Source organism: Mastigoproctus giganteus, chromosome 4, assembly GCF_048544385.1.
Source record: "Mastigoproctus giganteus isolate SK-2022 chromosome 4, ASM4854438v1, whole genome shotgun sequence".
NCBI classification, from domain to species: Eukaryota; Metazoa; Arthropoda; class Arachnida; order Uropygi; family Thelyphonidae; genus Mastigoproctus; species Mastigoproctus giganteus.
The window spans coordinates 237,699,848-237,726,833 of record NC_143578.1 but is presented as its reverse complement, the minus strand read 5'-3'; the positions used below and the strand labels follow the sequence as shown (position 1 = coordinate 237,726,833).

At 37.0% G+C, this 26,986-nt stretch overlaps 1 protein-coding gene across 1 annotated transcript in view; it reads left to right on the top strand.

The window, feature by feature from the left end:
* The first annotated feature begins 667 nt into the window (after nucleotides 1-667).
* Nucleotides 668-26,986, top strand: part of LOC150087524 (CYFIP-related Rac1 interactor B-like) — an 89,943-nt gene continuing 63,624 nt past the window's right edge. The window contains exons 1-2 of the mRNA XM_090372514.1: nucleotides 668-740; nucleotides 24,719-24,840. Coding sequence (XP_090228640.1) covers nucleotides 668-740; nucleotides 24,719-24,840 — 195 coding nt within the window. The remainder of the gene's footprint in view (nucleotides 741-24,718; nucleotides 24,841-26,986) is intronic.

The window sequence follows — 26,986 nt, the reverse complement described above, 5'->3', positions numbered from 1 at the left end:
TTGATTCCATTCAGAAGAGGGCAGTTAGGTTAATTAATGATTCATCTCTAACAAAGTCTCTCCACTCGCTGTCTCATAGACGTACTGTTTCTGCTGCATGCCTTTTCTACAGATACTTCCATGGGCACTGTTCTTCTGAATTAGCTTCTATAATTCCCTCTCTCTCTTTCAAAACCGTCTGAACACGTGCCGCCACCAGCCAACATCCATTTACTGTCCAACTTCAAACTCACAGAACCAACTTTTCATCTTCCTTGTTTATTCATTCAACTGCCTTTTTCTGGAACAACCTTCCTTCATACGTATTTCCTGAAAATTACAGTCAACAGAAGTTGAAGTCCAATGTCAACAAATATCTTCTTTCGTCTTCTCAACCTCCAACCCAAGTACGGTACTAAGTACTATAGGTTCTAATACCTCTCGTGTTTGGGGTTTACATAAAAAAAAATATGTATTTCCTAACTTTGGCTCATTCTGTAGAATATAGCAAAAAAGAATTTAAGAATATGGTTTTGATGTATTTCATTCATCCAAAGTACAAATTCCATTAAATTAATTTTTTTTTTTTTTTTTTTTTTTACTGAGAGGGCAGCATAATTTTTGTCTTTTTGATTTTAATATTTGGGTTTTTATCTTTCTCTCTTCACAGATATAAGTGCCTCTTACAATGGGAAACCTTCTAAGACTGCTAACAAGAGAGGAGCCTCCTAAATTTGATGATGTGTTTGTGGACTTTGAAAGTAAGTTATATTTTATAAAATAAACAATTACTTGCACATTTAAATATTTAAGCTAATAAACTCACAATCCATACCATCAAATGTAATAGGAGAAAAGATTTTAAAAATCATTGACAGTACAACACAGCCCAAAGCATAATATTAACCCTAATGTTGGAGGCAGGTGGGGACCCTCCCTTCCCAGCTTTCATTGTTTCACAACCCTATCTACATGTAAAAAATCATTGCTGAATAAATTAATTATCATTTTGCCACAGAAGACCTCAGGAATAGATCATAACATCTAGTCTATTGTTACCAAAATTATTTCTAAATTTTGTTGAAGTTAACACTATTATACCACATGCTGGTGCAATAATAGTGTTTATAATAGTATTCATTTCAGCAAAGTCTTGAAAACTTAACATTTTTCTTGGTGACTAATATATTTCTAAATTGTTTCTGTTATAATTCAGACTAATTTATCTCTGATTATTCTGAATTATTGTAATTTCTTTTATTATCACATATAGTGACATGAATCATGCACAAATAGTCTCCCTGCATGAAAGAAAAATGTCCTCATATTAGAAGTTTGAAAATAAGTGAAATGTAAATTATAGAAATATAATTTAAGGTTAAAATCAATTGTACCATATAACAAAAAAGTTTGTTTATATTTGTTTCTTATATATATATATTTTTGTACTGAATCCAGCAGTCATTTGGTTTTTCTCTAGTATCAGTATTTTGGTATGGCAATTAAAGTTTTTATGTTTTTGCAACATTTATATGTGTTTACATAAGAGTATAACCAATACTGTTATTAACAATTGTATTATTTAAGAGCCTGTGATATTTTTTTTTATTTATTTTTTTTATTTTGAAATTTGCTGTGACTGAATATTCACTTTATTTGCTGAATAAAAGTACAGGTTATCTTCAGACTTGTTCTGCTACATTTGTAGATATTATACAGCTCTGAAGCAGGTGAAGCATAATGTCATTGGTTACACCAGCTTTTACAGCGCATATGAATCCTCTTTTGGAATGCTTATGGATGTTTAAGACAAGTTGAGGACACCTCATTTCTTCTGTCATAGTTTCAGGTTAACCATTCGCCTAATGGTTAAACCGTTAGGTGGATGGTTTTGGTGGACTGCATTTGGTTTCACTTGGGTCTAACTAAATCTAGAAGCTCCTGATAACTCATATAAAAGAGTGGAATCTACGAAAAACCCAGCTGCAAGAAAACTTCCACATACAGAAAAAGACATAAAAAAGAAATTAGACAATTCAGGTTTACCTGAATTGTCTAATTTCTTTTTTAGTCTTTTTCTGTTTTCAACACTGCTTTCAAACATTTATGTTTGAAAGCAGTGTTGCTTCAAAATGGTAATATGCACCCATTAATTACTCTTGCACACTCGAAAAGACTACAGAAATGTGAAGCATATGTAAGTGTGAATGAAGCAATACCAGTATAAATGGGATGTCTGTGGGACTTCAAGATGCTGAGGTTCCTTCTGGGATCCAGCATCTTGAAAGGAACTTAGTGAAATCACCTTTCAAAGTCATCTCGGTTTCTGTTTTGCTTTCAGAAATGTTCGTTTCTGAAACAGAACAAATGTTTTGCTTTCAGAAACATAACCTGAAATAGAATCTATGAAAAAGATTCCATTGCCCAAGCTCTGGAATCTCTGGCTTCTGCTTTTAGAAACATTTGTTTCGGACAAACAAATTACAGAACTATTTAAATTTGTTGCATAGTTCTTGGTAATGATAAGAGTGAAAATTATAAAGAGCTTGGGGTCCTTGAGGTTGTCACAGACATTCTCTCAGATATGCCAGACAAGCTGTACTTGCTACCTGGGAGTCTAAAACGCTGATGGAACTGATATTCGAGTGACACTCAAGTCAAGTTGACCCAATTTCGGTGAAGTCCAGATGATATATGACAGCCAAATCCTCTGCTTGCACCTTCAAAATGGTGGGACTGTTAGTAATCCTGGGTATAACCTCCATGCACAAGTACATGGTGGGTGACCACCCAGGTGTGAACCAACATAAGCAGGGGTCGAGGTGTGGCGGCCACACCACATGGAGGAATGCCGCCCCTCTATGCTAGCAGGTAGTACTAGGTGGTAGATGACTCTCATCAACTGGTGCAATACCACCACTTTGCTTATTGGAGGCTTGAAGTGGTGGAACCCATGTTTAGTCTCTAGAGCTAAGTTACGGTCAACCCATCCCTATCTCTTCCATCATGCAGTATGATTGATGACTTTTGAGGTTATGATGAACATTGTGCGAGATCCAATATTCCTTGCATATCGAGGGTACAGCTCTAAAACGGTGTTTGCAGGCCGGCCGCTAGTTAATACACCGGACCGAACCTATTGGTAACTCTCTAGGAGGCTTCTGGATCAGCTAGTGTATAATCTTGCTACCTCTACTCTGCCAGATAGTGATTGGAGGGAGTCCGAGTAGTGTGTATGCGGGGAGCATTGTCGAGGCCACATTATGTCAAGGATCTGGGTATATTCTTACCATGCATACACCATATCCAAAAATTTCATTACTTCATACAGCATATCCCACCCACTTTTTCTTACTATTGAATACACCATGAATTGTCAAACTAATAGAGCAAGCTTATCTGCGAAAAGATCTAAACCTCCCAAGCACTTCCTAATTCATTTCACAAATATACGTGGTCTCAATTCTAATCTCAGTGATGTCCATTTCCACTTGCTGCCTAACCCCATGTACTTTTTCTGACAGAATCTCAGTTATCGGTTGATTCAACTACTGCTCATCTCAGATGCCCAAATTATTCGCTGTATGATTCCTTTCACCTCAAAGGTGGTACTTGTGCATGGGTCCGTTCTGATATTCCCTGTCAGAGACTTGGCAATTTGGAATCTCCTCTTTTCGATCTTCTCTGGCTTAAAATCTCTGTACCTCATTCTATCAGATTCATCTGTTGTCTCTACGATTCTCCCAACTGCACTAATCACTTGGAGTTCTTTGACTTCCTCTCTCTTTGCAACTTGACTTTCTCCAGTCCAACTTTCCTAACAGTGAGGTAATTTTCCTTGGTGATTTTAATGTTCGCAACTCCAGCTGGCTTCCGTTTTCTAGTCACACCAACCCAGCTGGTCGAGATGCTGAGGCTTTTGCAATTACTAATGGCCTTGCACAGATTGTTCATTTACCTACAAGAATACCGGACAATCCTAATCATACAGCCAACACGCGTGATGTTTTTCTCACAAACAACCCTTCGAAGTACACGGTCGAATTGAGCGGTCCTTTAGGCACTTCAGATCACAACTTGGTGATTGTCTGTTCTCCAATGGAGCCTTTATCTCATGGCTATTCCCAACCTCATGTTGTTTGGCATTACAAGAATGCAAAATGGGACGACCTGCGAGATTTCCTTTCTTCTTTTCTTTGGTCGGATTACTGTTTCAAAACTTCTGATGTCAACGTTTGCTCAGATCGTGTCAGTGAAATTATTCTTGCAGGAATGGAATCCTTTATCCCACACTGCACTTTAAAATTTCGTCCTTTATCTAAACTTTGGTTTTCCAATAAATGTGCTAAGGCTGTTCAAGAGAAAAATGTTCCATATCGTAATTGGCTTGTTTCTAATTCTTCAGTTTCATTTTCTGCCTACACCAAAGCTCGCAGCAATTGTAAGGCAGTTATTAATCAGTCCAAACTAGAGTTTGAACAGGCTAAGAGTAGAAAACTTGCTTCTTGCCCTAATGGTAGCCGAGCATTCTGGTCTCTTGCCAAAGCTATTGGCCGCAACTTTTGCCTATCTCTGCTCCCACCTCTGTCCAAACCATATGGTTCTGTTGTCACTTCAGCCAAGGATAAAGCTGACCTGCTAGCATCCCATTTTTATTCCAGCTCATGTATTACTGATCTTGGTAAAACACCTCCCACCATTCCCTAAATGCTCCATTCGATGCCTCCTGTGGTCTTCCATCAAAAGGATGTCCGAAGGATTCTGACGAATCTTGATGCTAAGAAAGCTCCAGGTCCCGATGGTATTTCTCCACTTGTTCTCAAAACCTGTGCTCCTGAACTTACTCCTATTCTTTGTCGCCTTTTTTCACTTTCTTATTCCAAAGGTGTTTTTTCTTCTGCTTGGAAATTTGCTCATATCCATCCAGTTCCTAAAAAGATTGACAATCCCTCCCATTGCAATTACTTCTACTCTTTCTAAAATAATGGAGAAATCAATTAACTACCAACTCTTAAACTACCTAGAAACCTTCCGTCTGATCAACAATTGCCAGTATGGATTCCATCAGTGTCGATCCACTGGTGATATTCTGTCTTATATTACCCATTTATGGACTAATTCAATTGAAAGGTTCGGTGAAACTCAAGTAGTTGCTCTTGACATCTCAAAGGCCTTCGATCATGTTTGGCATAAAAGTCTTCTAAACAAGCTTTCGTCTTATGGTTTGCCAACTGTTTTTAGTAATTGGTTATCTAGTTTTCTCTCTGATCGTTCACTGAGGGTGTGGTAGATGGCTCTGTCTTCTAACTTCTGCACTAATGCTGGTGTCCCCTAAGGTTCACTTCTCCCCCCCCCACTCTTTTCCTCTTGTATATTAATGACATTCTTCCATTGACTGGAAATCCTATCCATAGTTTTGCCGATGATAGCACATTGCATTCTACTTTCCATTTTGAGAAACCTTGCTCTGCTCAATCAGCTTCAACTTTTCAAAAATCTGGTACCAATTCCTTAAATGCCGATCTTCAGGTAATTCTCCAGTGGGGCAAAGACAACTTAGTTGATTTCAACCCTTCTAAAACTCAGTCTTGTCTTATATCTCGCAAAAAGAATTCTTCTGCTCCTATGCTTATCTTTAGTGACACTCCGATATCTTTAGTGACACTCCGATTTCTAGGCAAGATGATATATCTCTTTTGGGGATTACCCTGACTTCTAATCTCTCTTGGCACAAGCACATTACAAATATTGCTTCCTCTGCATGTAAAAAACTTGGTTTTCTCTTTCGCATTACTTTTCTTCCAAACAGCTGCTCACTCTGTATAAATCGCAAATCCGCCCTGCCATGGAATATTGTTCCCACATCTGAGGTGGTGCCCCCAAAACCTCTCTCAGGCTTCTTGATTCCATTCAGAAGAGGGCAGTTAGGTTAATTAACGATTCATCTCTAACAGAATCTCTCCACTGGCTGTCTCAAAGACGTGCTGTTTCTGCTGCATGCCTCTTTTACCGATACTTCCATGGGCACTGTTCTTCTGATTTGGCTTCTATAATTCCCACTCTCTCTTTCAAAACAGTCCAAACCCATGCCACCACCAGCCAACATCCATTTACTGTCCAACTTCAAACTCACAGTACCAACTTTTCATCTTCCTTGTTTATTCGTTCAACTGCCGTTTTCTGGAACAACCTTCCTTCATATGTATTTCCTAAAAATTACAGTCTACAGAAGTTCAAGTCCAATGTCAACAAATATCTTCTTTCATCTTCTCAACCTCCAACTGAAGCACGGTACTAAGTACTATAGGTTCTAATACCTCTCGTGTTTGGGGTTTACATAAAAAAAGCTAGTTGACATTTTAATCTAAAATTACAGTACAAATGAAATGCAGAATATCAATTGAGTTCCATTACTTGCACTCGGAGCTGGATTTTTTTACACCAAATCTGAATTACATTAGCAAGGAGCAATGGGGGGAGAAGTACCAGGGAAAGTGGAATGAAGCTATGATGGACAAAACTGTATCTGGATCTTCATTCAGAATGATCATACTGATCACTTTTTACTTAATCCAAGGAGGAGTTTTAATTTGTGAATTTTTCAGCTTGTTTACTTTGTAGCAAAGATTAATACATTCTGTACAGAATTTAAACATTTTTGTTAATGTAAGGCTTTGAAAGCTGGCTGGTCAATTCTGAAAGAGTATATTGAATATTTTGTTTGAATTAACAGGTAATTATCAATTGATATGAGGATGCTGCTCTATGCTAAAAAAAAAAGAAAAAAAAAATTAACCTCCCTGCCCCTGATTAATTTTGATTAAGTATAATTAAAATTTGAAACTGAAAAAAACATTATTTTTCTTCCCCTTAGTTGCCAGCAATTGGGGAGGAAGGTCATTATCAGGAGAGCTAAAGGTACAATAACATGGTTGAAGGTTAATTTGTAAAAAAAATTTTACAAATTTTCTAACTCTGGAAACTAACTATGGTACCCACATAAACTAGTATGGCAGCATTTCAGAATTCATCTATTGAATTCTGTTTTCACATTGTTAGAAAAGGGGTTTCTACATAAATGGTCAGGTGTATTTAGTAGTGACAAAGTGATGCAAATAGTGAAACTAAACAGCATTAGCTGCTAAAAAAGGGGGAGCATGCTTTGTTTTCCCATCTTACAATAATTTTCCCAGTCTTTCTTTAAATTTGTTAACTACCCACTTTCACAACATTAGTGGAAGTTTATTCCAGCAATCAATTATCTATATGAAAGTTGCATACATCTACCTGCAACCATCCTTTTCAAATTTGTGTATACTTGTGTGTATGTGCTGTCCAAGAAAGAGAAGGATGCCTCAGCATTTAGTTTACTTACTCCATTTAAACCCTTAAATACTTGAATCAGATCTGTTTGCAGTGCCTAGTTTCTAAGATGCTGCAATTTGCAGAACTCAAGTTTTATTTGGTGAGAGTACTCTTCATCCATTCAAACAGATCTATAATCTTCTAAAATGAGCCTTCCAAACCTATATGCAGTACTCCAGATGAGACCTAAACAATTCTTTACGCAATGCAATAATCATCTTTTGTCCATGGCATTATATCATTTACAGAACCCCATGAGGTGTTCTAGTATCCTAATTGCACTGCTCATAGAACTTAATGTTGAATTACACAATTATTCACAGGTCTTTTCCATATGAACTTTCAATCATTCTCCACTATCTTGAGTTTTTGTACACCACCCAAGTGGTATGTTATGTGATTATCAGTCCAAATCTGTTAATGTTAAACCTCAATTGTAACTTTTCAGCCAATCTACCTAATTTATTCCCTTCTTATTGGAGTAGCATATCCTGATTGCTGCTATTAACCTCCCTGCCCAACTGTGTGTAATCAGCAAACTTGAGACATTTTATTATCTCTGTTAAATGCAATATATAGTAGGGTAGGGATGGTTGGCGCTGAACTTAAGTGTTCTGACTGTGCCTGAAGATTTTTTCCCCCACCCTGTTTGTTGAAAAACATGATCAGCACAGTCTTGATCCTGGACTTCTGTAAACAAACATTTTTTAGGCCTTGGTGATTTTGAAGTCTGCTGCATGCTCTGGATTGTACTGAAACACCCAACATTTATCTCTGGTGACAATACAATCAAGTTAGGATTTTTTTTGATAAGCCTGGATGAAGTCTTCACATGATAACACTTTCATTGCTTCTGCTTATCCATGAGGCTGTGTGGCACAAATGTTGCATAGACCTTCCTTTTTTGACAGATCATCTTGTTCAAATACAACTCATCAGCCATTGTTCTAAGTGTCCAGCAATGATCTCTCGCCACAATTTTCCAACTTTTGCAACTCTGCCCTCATTTCAAGAGGCTGACAGACACCCACTTCTTGGGTCATTGCAAACATCCTCATGTCCATCTTTGAACCACTATGCCATTCAAACACGCTGTAATGGCTTAATGTTTTATCACTATAAACAGTTTTTAGCATTTCATACATTTCTTTTGTAGATTTTCCCAGTTTAAAGTGAATGGTGGTTCTCTTGATGTAGTGAACCTGTTTAAAGCCTTAGCGCTTCAATCAGCTCTCTTCATAAGTGACTAACCCTGTCACTTTTCTCTGCATCTGTTCCAACAGATCTACATCCTTCCTAAAGTAAAGCTTCCAAACCTCACCCAAAGGTTTGGAAGCCTCATTTTCTAGAGATTTTAGCTTGTATAACCTGCAAATTGCTCCATGAAAACATACTTCTTTAGATATAATTGGTTCTTGAACTGGGCCAAAATGCCATTCCTTAATTTAAGTGTAAACTTGTTTTATCAGGCACTGTTGTGTTGTGAACAGTGCCTTTGAGTTTTTAATGAATAATAGCTTCACCTTCTAGGTGATGCTAGTTGATTAAAAACAATATTAGTTGCTTTAGGTTGACTTGTAGATAAGTCATTTCTAAAGAGCCTATGCCAAAACTCTGTCACTGTCATAGGAGGGGAAACATAGTCACCCAGCAGTGTAGACAAAAATATGGAATGATGCTTAAGCATTATTTTTCAAACTCTTTGATTTACATATTTTTGCTGAGAATATTTCAAAATGTCCATGGGCTTAATAAAATAAGCAGTGTAATACATGCACATTTCTGTATATTTTTAAAATAAAGTATTTTTAATAGTGTATATATAGTGTGAATAGTTTTGTTAGCAATTGGAAAAGAGGGCTTTAAATTAAACAAAAAATATACCACTATCATAAAATGAAGGCAGTCATTTTTATATCATAGCTTATAATTAAATAATTTACAAGCTCTACAGTATTCTAAATGATTTGTTTTTGTCATAGAGTTAGTCATTAACCTATCAGAATAAATTTATATGGGTCTTTATCAAAATTATACCTTGCTATATTTAATGTTTAAGAGACTTGTGAACATCATAAAATGTTTTCTGCAACACTAGCCAATTGTTGCTCCTTTGTTACCCAGTAGATAGTCTGAGGCCCCCAGAAATAAGTGCATGTGCACTAACATAAGTTTTTCAACAAATGTTGAGCACAGGCAGGAAACTAATTTTGATTCCTATAATTTTTTTTTTAGAAATCCCTCTCAAGTATTAGAGAAGGCACATAGATATACTTGACTAAGCACTTGGCACCTTGCCAGAAGTTTCCCTTCAATGCTCTGTTCCAAACAATTTACACATGGCTAGTAACAAGTCATACTAGGTCAACGATTTGCTTCTCAACTTCCAACATTCTCCATAGTCTTTCCAAAAGAAACAAATAAAATAACAATTACTCTTTGTTAGTGCCTTTGTAATTCAGTAGACAGAGACATCAGTTTAATTACCCAAATTCTCATGACCACATGTCCAATCTGATAAGAAAATTAGTAGTACTGAAAATTGAAACCTACGGCAGCTTAAGTTAGTAGGTTATTTCTTTGCCATCCTTCTGTATTACTAAAAGGTGATAGGAATTTTTCTACTCCCACCTCCATTGCAGCTTACAGTGGGTTTCAAATGCAGCAAATAAAACACTGTGATATGCTTCTCCTTTGTTATAACCCATTAAAATATAGCCTGTTCAACTTGAGTGCATGAGTTGAAATGCGAAGAATAGTGCGGCTAAAATTTGGGAGAAACTGAAACAGAAAAACAGGTTACAACTAATTGTAATATTTAAGTACATTTTGTAAAATCCCTTGTGACAAGAACTTTAAAAGTGGGGCTGTGCCCGAGCTATCCAGTAATTTTAATTTAAATAATTAAATTTAAAATTGAGACTATTCCCACCAATACAATAATGTTTTTTACTTCTGCCTTGCCAACCGGGCTAGCCAGGTGGGTAAAGTGCCTGCCTGGCAACCCAAAGGTCGTGGGTTCGAATCCCGCCTCGGGCTTGGATCACAGTAAAATGCAAAAACCTTGGGTGGTGCATTATGGCCACAGAAGCTGATGTGCCAACAACTAACATAAAAAAAAAAAAAAATACTTCTGCCTTTTGTCCTAAATCTGTTGAGCTTTTAAACTACTTCACATCATGCACTTCACGTATTATGGAAATTTTTTTCATCGCCAGGTTGTCCACACATTCGTTTAACACTGCCTGCTTCCCCACCAAAAAGAAAATGAAATAAATTTGGATCCAAAATGTGTGAGCCCACAAAAAAAATCTGCTAACCAACTTATTTCAGGATACTTTTCTGCATTAAAAACTTGTTTAATTTTTAATAATTATTACATTAATATAAGAAATGAATAAATAGCTTACATTATGATACTTCTCTGCAAGATAAAATTTATCACAATTTCAGATTCAAAAATTAAAATTTTAAGTTAACACTTGCTCAATTAAGTTACATTGCCCTATAGTCTTGGAATACAGGAAACAAAAGAGAGTCTAACCTTGCTCAGATTAGAGATCAAGTGTGACTGGTGATCTGACTCACAAATTTAGGTCACTCATATGCATAACCTCATTTCCAGAAATGCTTTAATTTGATAGTGGGCCTACTACAACAAGTATCGCAGAAGCCCAAAACTAATTCATTTGTGTTTATATACTTGTAAATTGCGATTGCAAAGAGGGTACCCTTCATTAGTAAGGTAAGATTTGGCTTTAGTTTAATTCAGTTTTTAGTTTAATTTATTTAATTTTGTTTAATTCGATTTAGTTCAGGGATTGTTGTCTTTTATAGTGTAGGATGTAGTCGTTCAGATGTCATTAACATCTACCCAAGTTCTGTATTATTACTGTGCTTGATTAACATGGTAACAGAAACTACAGTCACAGAATTCATTGTGAATCCCTAAAAGCCCTTACCACCTTTGGTTACCCCTTACATCAGTATTCTGTATGAAAAATTGGCACACATAATAAACACAATATTCAAATATTTTTCATTAACCCACTGTGGATTAACTGAAATCACCCTAAGAAATATTTATAGGAAACTGCCAACATGTATATCGTTCTACAGCTGACACAATCAAACCAATGAAGAAGTCATCTCTCCTCTCTTGCCCATACAGTTCGACTTTCAACTAACAGCAAAGGTTATCCCTTTAACAGCAACCACAGAGGAAGTTAGTATATATGACATAACAATATCTCTGGTCAGAGGATGCTCACAAGGTCACCTGTGCTTTCATTCAGTATTTCATTTCAGCATTGCTGTTAATTGCTGTTAATTATCAGAACTCTTCCTCAGTGCTGGAAGAGTGAGTTTAATCATCATACAGGCAGATATAAGATTAAATATGAAAACAAGACATTGTTTATTGGTAATTAGAAACTAATCTCTTACAGTTGTTATATTAACTGATGATTGAGATGAACTAGAAGTTTGAGCAACCCCACGATGTCACTCAAACTGGAAATAAAAATAAATAAAAAAATAAATATCAAATTTTACCATTAGTAACTGCTGGAACTGTTTTATTTTTGTTATTCTGTAGTATAAAGTGTCCTCTTCACAATTAGTCTAAGAGTTCATGGTGACTTATCAGAACTTAGTAAGGAACCATCTTCTACATCAAAAATCTGATAATTTCAAAAACTTTTTGAATAAGGTTGGCCTGTTAATATCTTGTTCCGTGTAAGCAGACTTGTCTCATTAAAATTAACTAATAGTAAGAACATGGTTATAAGCATGATTAATAGCTTCCTGTACACTCGGACTAAAAAAATATAATAATAATAAAATTAAGACTATATGTTACTTTATCTTGAGGATGTAAATATCATATGTATATGATATAATTTCAAAGTGTAACTAATTATTCTAATCTTCATGTTCTGCTGATAAAATCCTCAAGACAGTACATAATATGTATTTTAATTTTATATATATATATTTTTTTTTCAGTCTGAGTGTAAAGGGAGCTATTAATTAAATAAGTGTTCTGCTGCTACACAGTGAAGTGTTGTTTCTTCCTAATTAATAGTAATATGCTTTGCTGCTACTGTTTTTTTTTTTTTTTTTTTGTATAAAGAAATGCACTTTTCATGTTTGTATATGTGATATCCTATCAGTGTGTATATATTTCATGCAGTATTTCATAGATTTTTGCATCATCTTATTTTAGTTGAAAAGTAATCAGCATGTTAGTAGCATACACTGGCAACCAAATTCCAGTTCTGAATCAAATTATGATAAATAGTATTAGCCATAGTGTAAGGAGGTCCTCATCTTGTTTCTGGGAAAGTCAAAATAAAATAAACTATTTATGTGATTCCCTCCTCACATAGGTACCTATCCAGCTGACTTTGAATTTCCTCCAAGCTGTCTGCCTTAACCACCCATGGAGGCAACTAATTGCAGTAATTAAAAATTCACCAGCTAAAAGAAAATATCCTATAATCTAGGATGTTTCTCTTCTCCTATAATTTTAATTTGTAATCCCCCCAGTTCTGAGATCATTTATAACAGTGAAAATCTCACCCTCATTCATTTTTACTTTCTCCTCTCACAGAGCCTTATAGACCTCAGTTAAGTCACTTCTAAGATGAATAGCTACCAAGAGAATGGTAATCAATGGACACTGCTCTTTGTGGACTAATGTTATTAGTGGAGTCCCCCAGGGTTCAGTGTTGGGCTCATTGTTGTTTTCTATATATATATATATCGATGATATTGATCAAGGCATATCATATTCAGTGTTCAAGTTTACATATGATACAAAGGTTGGCAGGGTTGTTAATGACAGTATGCTACTGCAATAAGATCTAGAAAAGTTAGGCAGATGAGCTGAGAGATGGCAACTGTATAAAGTACTGTATATGGGTAGCAGTAACCCCCAGTGTACCAGTTGTGTGGTACTACACTCAGGGTAATGGAGAATGAAAAAGACCTGGGGATAATTGTGCAGTGAGATGTGAAATTCTCTGAGCAGTGCATACAGGCTGCCAGGACATCTCATAGGGTTTTGAGATGTCCTGGCAGATGTCCTTATTATACAGGAATTTTGCTAACAGGGATAAGGAGGTAATTATTCCTTTGTATAATGGTCAGGCCACACCTTGAGCACTGCATAAGGTCTGGAGGCCTCATTTTAGGAAGGATATAGAGTTGCTGGAACAAGTACAGAGAAGTGCAATGAGATTGGTGAGGGCAACAAAGGGGTGCTCTTAACAAGGAAGACTTCATTACTGCGAATGGTAGTGTCTAGAGAACAGGCACCTGCAAGTGATCTGGTTGAGGTGTTTAAGGCTTGAATGGTTTGAGCAAGCTCATCCTGATGGGTTCCTTTCTCTTGCTCAGGCATAAATTCAAATTGAAGAAAGGCAAATAGGTTGCACAATAAATGTGCAGAAATTTGCCTTTAGCCAATGAGTGGTTGATTGCCAGAACAAACTTCCATCTATCGTTGTGGAAGTTTGATAGCTTAAATAAATTCAAGGAAGAACTAGACAAGCTTTTGGAGGGAATGGATAGGTAAAATGGGAAGTGTGGTTTTTTTTTTTTTTTGCTGATGCTGTATAAGCTTGCTTTCTTGCATCATATGCCACTACTAATCTTCCTCAACTGTTTTTACTTCTACCCCACCAAGTGTATAAGTTATTTTAGGATTGCTGTTCTCCAAATGTAAGACCTTCCTTGCATTTTGCTTCATTAAAACATAGCTGCTGGCCCTTTTCTGACCATCCTTGAAGCCTAACCGAGTCATCCTGAAAGAGTACTGATCACTGACTATTCTTCCAATCTTGACATATTCTGTATCCATTCTTTATTGGTGTCATTTAAGAAAATTAGAAATAACATTGGTCTCAGTACCAATCAGCAGGGGACTCCACTTCTTACATTAGTCCAATCTAAAGAATAATCATTAATCAAATTCCTCTGCCTCCTTCTGTGCAGCTATTCTGCAATCCATTGAAACATTTTCTCTGTGACTTCACCATGTTCCAAATTATACAGTAACCTTTTATGTAGTTGAAATATTGTGCTTAACTATGCATTTACCAGTTTGATCTGGTGCTTTAAATAAGGATCATTGACTGCTGTTATGTATTCACACTTTGGTCGAATAGATTAGAGTATTTAGCTTCAGTTCCTAAATGTTGCAACAAAAGGCTCAAAAGTCTTATTATTTCTTACCAAATTCCCTTACCTTTCCAAAATCTAAAATTTAACTTTCAACTTAAGATTTTAAGTTCCTAACATTACAGACCTTAAAAAATATCTTAAGGGTTTTTTAATTTAAGAGTTTAACATTCTGAATATTGGCTGGAACTTTTGGGTTACCAATCGCACTGTAACAGAATTCTTGTGGATTTATTGGATGTGTACAATTTATTAAGAAAAGCAAAAGGGTTAGGGAAGCTTTTGCCCATAATTATGAGATCATCCTTGAATTCAGGTGAGGTCCCTATGGACTGAAGATGTGCAAAGGTCTCTCCTGTTCACAAGGGAGAGATCAAAAGGTGAAGTGACTAATTACAGGCCTGTTAGCTTGACTTCTGTTCCATGGAAAATAAGGGAATTATTGATAAAGAAATAATGCAGGACCACCTAGACAGGAATGCAATTGTGCTGCAGTCACAGCATGATTTGTTAAGGGATGAGCTTGTCTGACCGATCTGATTGGATGAAGTGATGCAGTAACAAAGGAACTGGATGCAAATATTAATTTTAATATCATATACTTAGGTTTCAGAAAAGCTTTTGTTTCACATAAGGATTTCAGAAAAGCACTGTTCCACATAAAATGTATATATATATATATTTTTTTTTTTTTAATGAAAACCCCAAACACGAAAGGTATCAAAACCTATAGTACTTAGTACCGTGCATGGGTTGAAGGAGAAGTATGGAGGGGGATGCCGGAAACTTTGCTCTAAAGACTGAACATGGGTTTCACCACTTCAAGCCTCCAATAAGCAAAGTGGTGGTATTTCACCGGTTGATGAAAGTCATCTACCACCTTAAAAACATATTGCTGTATAAATTGGAGTAGCATGGCATTAATGGAAAGTTAATGTTATGGATAAAGGAATTGTTACATGGGAGAAGACAAAGAGTTATTATCAGTTATAACAAAGAGTTATCTGCTCTTCTTAGACTACTGTTATTAGTAGAGTTCCCCACTAATAACAGTAGTCTCTATATTTATTAATGATATTGATAAAGACATTCAGGCTTAATGTATAATTTTGCAGATTATACAAAAGTTGGAAGGGTGGTTAATGATGGTAATCAAGGTATACTACTGTACAAGACCTAGAAAAATTAGGCAGTGAGCTGAGAAGTGTCAATTTAAGTTTAAGTTTAACATTGACAAATACAAGGTACTACATATGGGTAGCAGCAATCTCTGAATAACATAACTCTATTGAATCACATTCAGGATAGTGGAGAACAGAAAAGACCTGAGGTTAATTGTGCAGTCAGACATTGAAATTCTCTACACAGTGTAGATATATAGCTCATTTACAAACCCGATGTGCTGAGCTTCTTCTTGCTCAGACTATTCACATGACTTACTCACTCTCCTGGGACTATAGCCCTTGTAGAGCTTTGGCCTCCTTAAAATGGGTGCCTCCATAGCCAGGTGGGAAGGAGCAGCAGTGCATAGCACACGCTTCTTGATTAGACCGGGGTTCGAGCCCGTCACCACCAAATATGGAGGATGTGGAAAGGTCAGGAAATGACCACCGCATTTCCCGGAGCAATATGGCCTTAGTTGCTAATGCTCCTAAAAACCAAATCACACACACACACACACACACACACACACACACACACACACACACACACACACACACACACACACACACACACACACACCTCCTTAACAATGTCTGCCCCCTCTTCTGTGCTTCTTGCCCTCCTTCACCAACCCCTGACTCCCATTTTTATCAGATCTTTGTCAGTGAGCCATCTCTTCCCAGTCTTTCTCCTCTTTCTTTTCCATTGGGTTTTGGCACAACTTTGACAGTAGCTCTATTCTCTTCCATCCTCTCCACATGCCCTAGCCATCTTAATCTTCTTTTCCTTATTTATTATCAGATATGGGTCTTTGTAAAGCTAGTACAGGTCTCAGTTTGTTCTTATCCTACACTGTCCATCATTGTGACAGAGTTAGGGGGGGGGTTCCTGGTGCTGCTTGACAATCAATACTATATCCATCTTTGTTGACTGCCCCATCTTAATTATTAAACCACCCACTTCTCAGTTCTGTCTTTTGTCCCAAATTACTTCTGTTACCATAGCTTTGAATTGATTACATTCCAGTTTGTTTCTATAGTTCCTTCCTGTAATTCTGCTTGATTGCCTCATTACTGTTGAGTATCTGGACATTAATGTGAGTCTCTTTATTAAGGTTCACTATACTTTGCCTGTACTTGATACATGAAGTGGTCAGAGTCTGCATCTGCTCCCCTGCATATTCTTATATCCATCACATTTGACCCACATTGCCAGTCTATCAAATCATGGTCCATTTGATTTTTGGTTATCTTGTCTGAAGAGGTCCGTATTACTTTGTGATTGTTTTTATGGTTGAAGTATGTGCTGCTGGGTCATGATCATTGATCTAATGACTTCTTCCTTCCCTACTTTAGCATTCATATCCCCAAATATTATTTTTACTTCATGCTGTGGGGTCTTGTTGTACACTTGTTCAAGACACTTGTAAAATATATTCTTCTCATCCTCTACAGCATCCTTGATTGGGGCATGGACACAAATTAGATGTTGAACATTTTTGCTTTTAGTCTCAGTGTACAGTCTTTCATTCACTGGTTAAAAATTCAGTATTGTATGCTTTAATTTCTTTGCTACCATAAAGCCAGTCCTAAACATATTGCTCACAACTCCACTGAAGAAGAATGGTATATTCTTTAGAGTCCATTATGTTACTGCCTTTCCACTCCACCACTGCAGGGCCACTACCTGAATTTTATACTTCTCCAGTACTTTCTACAAATTTGGTGGCAACAAGATTGGTGAGAGGAACAAAGGGGTGCTCTTATCACGAGAGGCTTAAGTTCTGCAAGTTGCAGCATCTGGAGACTAGGCACCTGTAAGGAGATCTGATTGAGGTGTGTAAGGCCTTGAATGGTTTGAGCAGGCTCAATGCTGTTGGGATACTTCCACTTGCTGAGATTAAGAACCTGAGGGGGCATAGATTCAAATTGAGGAAAGACAGTTGTAGAATCGATGTGCAGAAGTTTGCCTTTAGCCAGCAGGTAGTTGATTGCTGGAACAGACTTTCAACTGTTGTTGTGGAAGTTGATAGCTTAAATAAATTTAAGGCTGAACTAGACAAACATTTGGAGTGACCAGATGGGTGAAATGGGAAGGGGGTTTTTTTTTTTTTTTTTTGGCTGATGCTATATAAGCTTGCTTTCTTGCAGCATTAGCATTAGTAGAGGCATATGATCCAAGAAAGCAAGCTTACGCAACATCAGCCAAAAAAAAACTGCTACCATTTCACCCCTCCATTCGTTCCAAATACTTGTCCAGCTCAGGCTTAAATTTAGCATTAGCATTTTTAGCATTAGTAGAGGCATTTGATGCAAGAAAGCAAGCTTATGCAGCATCAGCCAAAAAAAAAAAAAAAAAAAACCCACTTCACCCCTCTGTTCGTTCAAAATACCTGTCCAGCTGAGCCTTAAACTTATTTAGGCTATCAACCTCTACTACAAGGGATGGAAGTCTGTTCCACCAACCAACCACCCGCTGGCTAAAGGCAAATTACCGCACGTCTATCCTACATCTGTCTTTCCTCAAATTTATTTAGGCTATCAACTTCCACAACAAAGGATGGAAGTCTGTTCCACCAACCAACTACCCACTGGCTAAAGGCAAACTTCTGCACATCTATCCTATCATATGTCTCAACTAATGCTAAAGTTTTTAAATGTTTATACTCAAAACGTTTCATGTTGCAATCTTGCTTACCTTGTCCTTGTATTGGTTGTTTCTGTTTGCCACTCTGGCTTCTCTAGTTTGGTTTTGTAACATTTGTTTTTTTACAAGGTTGGGTAGTTTGCCCCACACCCAGCCCTTTGGAGGGGGAGGGTTACTGCTTTCAGCTTGCAGGAATGTTGTCTTTTGGCAATGAAACATTGGCTGCACTTAGTTACTGGTAGTGATACTCCATATCACAAGGTCATCATTGACTTTGTGTTATTTATTGAAGAGCTTCCTTGCCACCAAAAATCCTCCCCACAGCCTGATAACTTGTGGCCTTGGTCTGAGACTACTTATTTACAGCTAACCCATATATCTATGAGTCATTTGCCATCCACCACCTGCTGGGGCTCACCCAAGGGAACATAAATTCAAATTGATGATGGTTGCAGAATAGATGTGTGGAAATTTGCCTTCAGCCAATAGATAGTTGATTGTCACAACAAACTACTGTGTTGTATAAGTGAATAGTTTGAAAAAATTCAAGGAAGAACTAGACAAACTTGGAGGAGATAGACAGGTAATGTCGGAAGGGTAGGTTTTTTTTTTTTTTTTTGCTGTGTAAGCTTTCTTTCTTGCATCATTTTCTGCTACTAATACTAAATCAGTTTAATGTCAAATATTTGTTTGATAAATTAACAGTCTTATTCCCTGCAAAAATATATATATACTTTTGTGAATGTAGATGCAAAAATTGTATTTAACTTATTGACTATATATGCTTTTGCCCATTTATACTAACTTTCCCCCCCCTGCAGTGGGCCAATATAATTCATGCCTTCCTTTTTCATATTCACATGCACTGAGTGATTACTGACTTATGACCACCCCTATGAAAACTGAATGCAACCCATTGACCACGTGAGGTACGAGAGTGCGAAATTATTTGACCTACGTAGCATATATAAGATGTCAGTGGTTCAGTAGGTAGTAAAATTCGGAGCATGATGTGTAAAAGAAAGGATTTATCAGACTTTGTGGGTGCCAGATTGTGGGACAAGCTGGTGCCTCAATTTCCCAAACAACTAAACTGGTGGGGTGTTCAAGAGCTGCCATAGTTAGTGTACCAGGACTGGCATCAAAATGTTCAAACAACGACCTGATGGCAAAACTGCAAAGGTCAGTGAAAGGTTGATGTTAGAGGTGAGCGCCGCGTCTGACGACTCATACAGGTGAACAGGTGCAACACTGTTGAAGAGTTGACTACCCAATACAACATTGTCCAGCCCGAAACAATATCTGGCATGACCATGCATTATAAGCTCACACGTATGAGCTATACCAGCAGATGACCCCTACAGCATCCTCTCCTAACCAAGGTTCATTGGCATAAAAGCCTAGCCTGGTGCAAAGAACATGCAAGTTGGATGTTAGAAGACTGGAAGATAGTATGCTGGTCAGATGAGGCATGTTATTTACTCCACACTGTGGATGGTCGTGTATGGATTTGGCATCAACAACACGAGGCTCTTGATCCATCATGCATGGTATCAAAAGTGCAGGCCGGTGGAGGCTGTTGTATGGTGTGGGGCATGTTTCACTGGCAGGAACTTGGACCCCTGGTACATGTGGAACAACGTATCAGTGGTCTCCACTATCGTCAACTGCTTGCTGACTGTACACCCCGCTATGTTACACTTTTTCCCGAATGGCAATGGTGTCATCCAAGATGACAATGTGCCGAGCCATCGGGCACTTGTTGTAGGAATGGTTTGAGGAACACAGTTCTGACTTCCAGCATATTGATTGGCCTCCAAACTCCCCCGATATCAATCCAATAGAGCACTTGTGGGACACTATGGAAAGGCATATCACACATCTGGATACACCTCCATACCTGCATTGCTGACCACATTACACACAGCTTGGTTGGCCATACCTCCCGAACGCTTCTGACATCTTGTTGAATCAATGCCACATCAGATAGCTGCTGTACTGAGAACAAAAGGAGGACCTACAAAGTATTAGGTAGGTGGTCATAATTCAGTGATCACTCAGTGTATATAAAGAATTCTTTAGTACGATTCTTTGACGTCTGTTCCAAATCTTTTTCATGATCTGACTTAACTCTCTTACCACCCGAAGTACAAACTGCTTGGTACATCTGTAGATATCCAAGCAGCATTATTTTCTGATACCAGTTTTATCAGTCATCATCAAAAATTAATGTGAATGAGTTTTTTTCACTTTAATAAATATGTAATATTTTATATTATAAAATAATAAAAGAAAACATTGAGTTGAATTCAGCATATAGGAATATCCAGGAGTTATTGAAATATGACATTGTGATTATGCTAGGTAAAATGAAACTTAAAAGTTAATTTTTATCGGTCTATTCAGGGCTTTATCAAGATTACTGTGTGCTCATTGATGCAAACAAGAAAATTCAGTGCCTCTGTTATATGAAAATTCCTCAATAATTATTCATTTTGCAACCCTTGAAAGTTGGGGACTAAAACTTTTGGCTTCCATGATAACATTGTAGATTTTGATCAAAGAATTATTGCTTGTACTGAAATTAGCATTAGCATTAGTAGAGGCATTTGATGTAAGAAAGCAAGCTTATGCAGCATCAGCCAAAAAAAAAAAAACCCACTTCCACTTCACCCCTCTATTCGTTCAAAATACTACCTGTCCAGCTGAGCCTTAAACTTATTTAGGCTATCAACCTCCACCACAAGGGATGGAAGTCTGTTCCACCAACCAACCACCCGCTGGCTAAAGGCAAATTTCCGCACGTCTATCCTACATCTGTCTTTCCTCAATTTGAATTTATGCCCTCTCAGGTGATTTTTCTGAGCTAGAGGAAGAATCCCATCAGCATTGAGCATACTTAAACCATTCAAGGCTTTATACACCTCTATCAGATCACCTCGCTGGTGCCTAGTCTCCAGACACTGTAATTTGCAAAACTTAAGCCTTTCTTCGTAAGAGCACCCCTTTGTTCCATTCACTAATCTTGTTAGCATTAGCATTAGCATTAGTAGAGGCATTTGATGCAAGAAAGCAAGCTTATGCAGCATCAGCCAAAAAAAAAAAAAAAAAAACCCCACTTCCACTTCACCCCTCTGTTCGTTCAAAATACCTGTCCAGCTGAGCCTTAAACTTATTTAGGCTATCAACCTCCACCACAAGGGATGGCAGCCTGTTCCACCAACCAACCACCCGCTGGCTAAAGGCAAATTTCCGCACGTCTATCCTACATCTGTCTTTCCTCAATTTGAATTTATGCCTTCTCGGGTGATTTTTCTGAGCTAGAGGAAGAATCCCATCAGCATTGAGCATGCTTAAACCATTCAAGGCTTTATACACCTCTATCAGATCACCTCGCTGGTGCCTAGTCTCCAGACACTGTAATTTGCAAAACTTAAGCCTTTCCTCGTAAGAGCACCCCTTTGTTCCATTCACTAATCTTGTTGCCCTTCTCTGTACTCGTTCCAGCAGCTCTACATCCTTCTTGAAATGAGGCCTCCAGACCTGTATACAGTACTCTAGGTGTGGCCTGACCATTGCCTTATACAATGGAATAATCACCTCCTTATCCCTGCTGGAAAAATTCCTGTATATCATTGACAATACTCCATGAGCTACTCTTGCAGCCCATCTGCACTGCTCAGAGAACTTCATATCTGCCTGCACAATCACCCCCAAGTCCCTTTCATTCTCTACCACTGTCAGTGTAGTACCACAGAGTTGATACGTTGCCCTGGGGTTGCTGTTTCCCATGTGTAGTACTTTACATTTGTCAATGTTAAACTTCATTTGCCACCTCTCAGCCCATCTGCTCAACCTTTCCAGATCCTGTTGCAGCAGTGTAGTGTCAGTAGTGTCCTTGACAACCCTGCCAACCTTTGTATCATCTGCAAACTTGGGCATTAAGCTTGATATACCATCATCAATATCATTTATAAATACAGAAAACAATAATGGACCCAACACTGAGCCCTGAGGGACTCCACTAATAACATTAGTCCACGATGAGCAGTGTCCATTGATTACCACTCTCTGTCTTCTCCCACTCAACCACCCCTTTATCCATAGCAGCAATTTGCCTCCAATGTCACACTGCTCCAATTTGTGTAGCAGTCTTCCATGTGCAACAGTATCAAAAGCCTTTCTAAGATCCAAGTATATAATATCAAAGTTATTCCCTGCATCCAGTTCTTTTGTGACTGCATCATAGTATCCAATCAAGTTGGTCAGGCAAGACTTCCCCTTAACAAAACCATGCTGTGTCTGAGCTATAACTGAAGTCTTGTCTAAATGATCCTGCAGTGCTTCTTTAACCAGTGCCTCCATTAATTTTCCTGGAACAGAAGTTAAGCTCACAGGTCTATAGTTACTTGTGTCAGCCTTTGATCCTCCTTTGTGAATTGGGGTCACATTTGCACATTTCCAGTCTATGGGTACCTCCCCTGAGTCCAAGGAAGCTCTCATAATTATGGCTAAGGGTTTGCTTACTTCCTTTGCTGCCTCCTTTAATATAACTGGATAGATCCCATCCACCTCGGGTGCCTTTCTTGTGTTTATCTTCAACAGTTTCTCCTCCACTTTACTCCCAGTTATTTCAAGATTCTGTAGCTTACTGCTAGAGTTGAATACACCTCTGGCATTCCCCTTGCTGAATAACTCCTCATGTGTGAATGTCGATGCAAAATATTCATTTAGTTTGTTAGCTACCTGAGCAGGATCATCAACAGTTGACCCATCAATATCAAGTGGACCAATCTGATTCATCCCCTTCCTTCTAGAGTTTACATAAGTAAAGAACTCTTTGCTGTTTTTCTTTGCATCCCTTGCCAAGGATTTCTCGTAATCTGCCTTCGCCTTCCTAACCTCCTTTGTAACTTGGTTGCATATCAACTTGTATCTATCATAGGCTTCTGTGTCATGTGTTAATTTGTAAGTATCCCATGCATTTTTCTTCTCTGCCATATGCCTCATTAGTTCATCTGACATCCATTTTGGCCTAAACCTTGAACAATATTTCTTAGTTGGTATGTAAAGCCTAGTAGCTTCCAAGATAAGTTCTTTGAATGCTTCCCATTTTGAATTTGCTGTTGGTAACATCATCAGTTGGTCCCACTGTATAGAATTTAAATACTGTCTCAGTCCATCGTAGTCGCCTTTACGGAAGCAATAACCCTTCCCTTTACCCCTAATGGTAGTTACCTCTTTCAGTAAATCCCACTTCAGCACACTGTGATCACTGCCACCTAGTGGTTCATTTATCTGCAGATTCTTAATGCATGAAGAATCACTGCTGATAATCAAATCAAGAGTATTACTCCCTCTAGTTGCCTCCCGAACATGCTGATGTAGAAAACAATCATCCAATAAATCCACAAAAGCCCTGCTAGTGTGTGAGTAACCAGCCCCCAAATTCCACATTAGTGACAAACTTTATTACATATAGAATTTATGCAATTTGGATGGGTATCACAGAAAAAGGTTTACAAATAATTCAGCAGTTTTACAGATTATGCACCTTAAAGTGAAATGCAACAATTAATAGTCTCTGTTCCTCAATGACACTTGGTCCTAGAGACTTATGGTGGGATGGGACCTGGAAGGTGGATTGAGTGAAGGCAGCAGTTGCTAGCAAGATTTGTTGAATCACTATAGTTCCAAGCATCTCATGAATCATTTGTTGTTCTTCAATGTCTGGGTCTTCTGCAGTACTATGGTTCCATAAGTCTTGTCAATGAAAAATTGCTTGTTTGCTGTCAATGCACAGCTTGTTATAAAAATCGATCACTATAGTTAGGAATATTCTCTGGAAGTTTTTGAGATCATTTACGTTTCACTATAGTGCAGAAGCTCTCTTACAAAGAGCCTGATAGCTTGGTTGTGGAATATAATTGACCTACCAGAGGATCCAGTATTCCACACTGAGAAAGACTACTGGAAGTAACCAGTATGAATAAACTGGAATGTTCTTATAGAAGAGTTAAGGTGCAATTTTTATCAGGGCTTTACAATTTGTTATTGTAAAGGTGTACAGATTTTGAAGGATTTGGATTCCAGTTCCTTAATCCCACAAAATACAGTATTAGAGATTTGGAAACTGGAACAATTCTTATAATAATTATTCCAATTGTTATAAACAAAAAAAAAGCAGTTGTTACAAGCAAAAAAAAAAAAACAATTTTTAATATTTATAAAAAGTAAATCTCTTTACTTCTTAAAGGATTGTACTGATTAATATTTTTTATTTATTTCAGTAATGATAGCTCAATTAAAAATTGAATAGAAATTTACTTTTTTTAAATTAAAAATGTAAATATATAACTGTATTTCCCTGTATTTGTAGATGCTCAACCTACAGAATCAGAACGACAAATCTATGTTATGGTCACTGAAGTTTTAAAGCATTCCAAAGAAATTCTTAAACAACTCCAGAACTACAAAGGAGCTGGAAATGAAATAAGAGAGGTATAGTTTTTATTCAGAAAATAATATATAAATTAATTAATACATAAGGTAATAAATACATAATGTATTGTACTTTTACAATATTTAATAATTTACAGTAGCTAAATTATTAAGCTGTTATTGTTAGTCAATCATGTTATGGTAATTACTAAATTATTTTATTAGATGATGCAATTGGTTGAAAAAAGAATGCTGCTCTACATTATGTTCTTCTGTCTCTACTGTCTGGGATCACTATTGTCTCGAGAATGACAAAGTTTGGGCTTATACTTACTTTAGAAATTACATTGTTATCCATTTTAATATCACTAAAAATGATATTAGTCAAATAACTAATATTATTTTTAATTTAATAACCATCACCCAGGGATGAACCCACTATAAATTAAAAACTCCAAGGCACTGCCATTACATGACATGAATAGTGTGTTATCTTAAATTATAAGAGAAAACCCTCATACCTTTATTGCAGGATTGTAATTCTCTCAACACTCAATCGTGTATAAATGTATTTTTATGTGAATTAGCGTACCATGTTAATTAAATCAATTTATGATTTCTAAAAAAGCTACATATTAAAATCATCATGTATTCAATACTCATATTCAGCCTAGTGCATTGAGAAGATTCATGGAAAGTTGACAGCCATCAATCTCCCAAACTAACCAATAATGTATGCTAATATGAAAATTGAAATCGTCTTGATAATCTTGACACCACGAAATAAATATACATCAATTTTCAGATAATTTAAACTTTAAAATTGTCTAAAACTTCCAGAAAATCTGGTCACAAGATAACTATACATCAATTTACAAATAATTTAAACTTTAAAATTGTCTAAAACTTCCTTTAAGGGACTAACTTATTCAGATTGTTTCTGTGTTCAAAATAAGTCAAAAGTGGATCGCGAATGATATCCCCACTTGTTTTATAAAAACTTTTTTGTAACCTAGCACAAGATTATTTATGCTGACCAATGTATGAACTACTGCTTATATATGCTCATTAAAGTCCACGAATCCGAGATATTGTAAGGTCTACGTACATTAATAGAGTCGGGATTTAATCTCATTTCCAATGTTTCTGCAATTAATAACTTAAAATATTCCTGCTGAGTATTCAGGACCTTCGACTCATCAAAAAGAACACGTGCCCATCATTAATAGCATGAAATGCTAGTTCCGAGGCACCTGTCCTACCTGCCCTAACAGATGCCGTATGCTGTTGTATCCTCATCGAAAGTGGATTCTGAATCGAACCAGGCTGAATTGCACCCACCACAAGGAATATTGTAAACAATATTGTGTGCTTCCATGGTTATAATGGTATCAACCTTTGTACGCTTCAGAACAACTTGCAGTTTACTTATGGGTTGTGCAACTATTTTAAATTCAGTATCCAGAAGAAGGGCCAAATAGCCCTGAAACGGTGCCGTCTGGGTGGTGGTATCCATCTGAGAATAAGTAACATTAGTCTTCTCCTTACGTGAAGCATTACTTATTCGAAGTAGTGCAATATCATGGCAACTCGTTGTGAAGGTATTCACAATATGACATATAACTTAAAACGATGCCGTTTTACTAATATTCTGATTTATTCAGATATAGCTATGTATTTCTGATGCGTTTGCACTATATTTATACATAGTATAGACTCCTTCATAGCTTGAGGCTTATGCCCTAAACGCTTGAGTCAATTCAGTATCCTTGAAAATGTTAATGAATTGTCTGTACAAATATTGTATATAGGGATCTTTTAATAAAATATTTCTGATCTGATCTGTTATTTGTTGTACTTGTCTCCATTTTATATTTTGCCTGTTGACTAATTTTCATGATGGTATCCAATGTGTACCCCCTATTTAAAAATCTTTTTGTAAGTTCCATAATTTCATCTAACAAGCATTCCTGAGTAGAACTGTATCTATATGCATTGTAAAATTATTTTAAAATAATGCTCCGTTTTTATTTAAAGGGATGCTAGCTGGAACAGTGTAGGAATTTTCCGGTATTCGTTGGTTTTCTCTAAATTTAAATTGTACATTGTCGTTAACCCTGGTTAGAGTCAAATTTAGAAAATTTATAGCTTTTTTTTCTGTGGGATTTCCTTTTCTAAAGTTAACTTAAGTCTGGTATGTATTTTA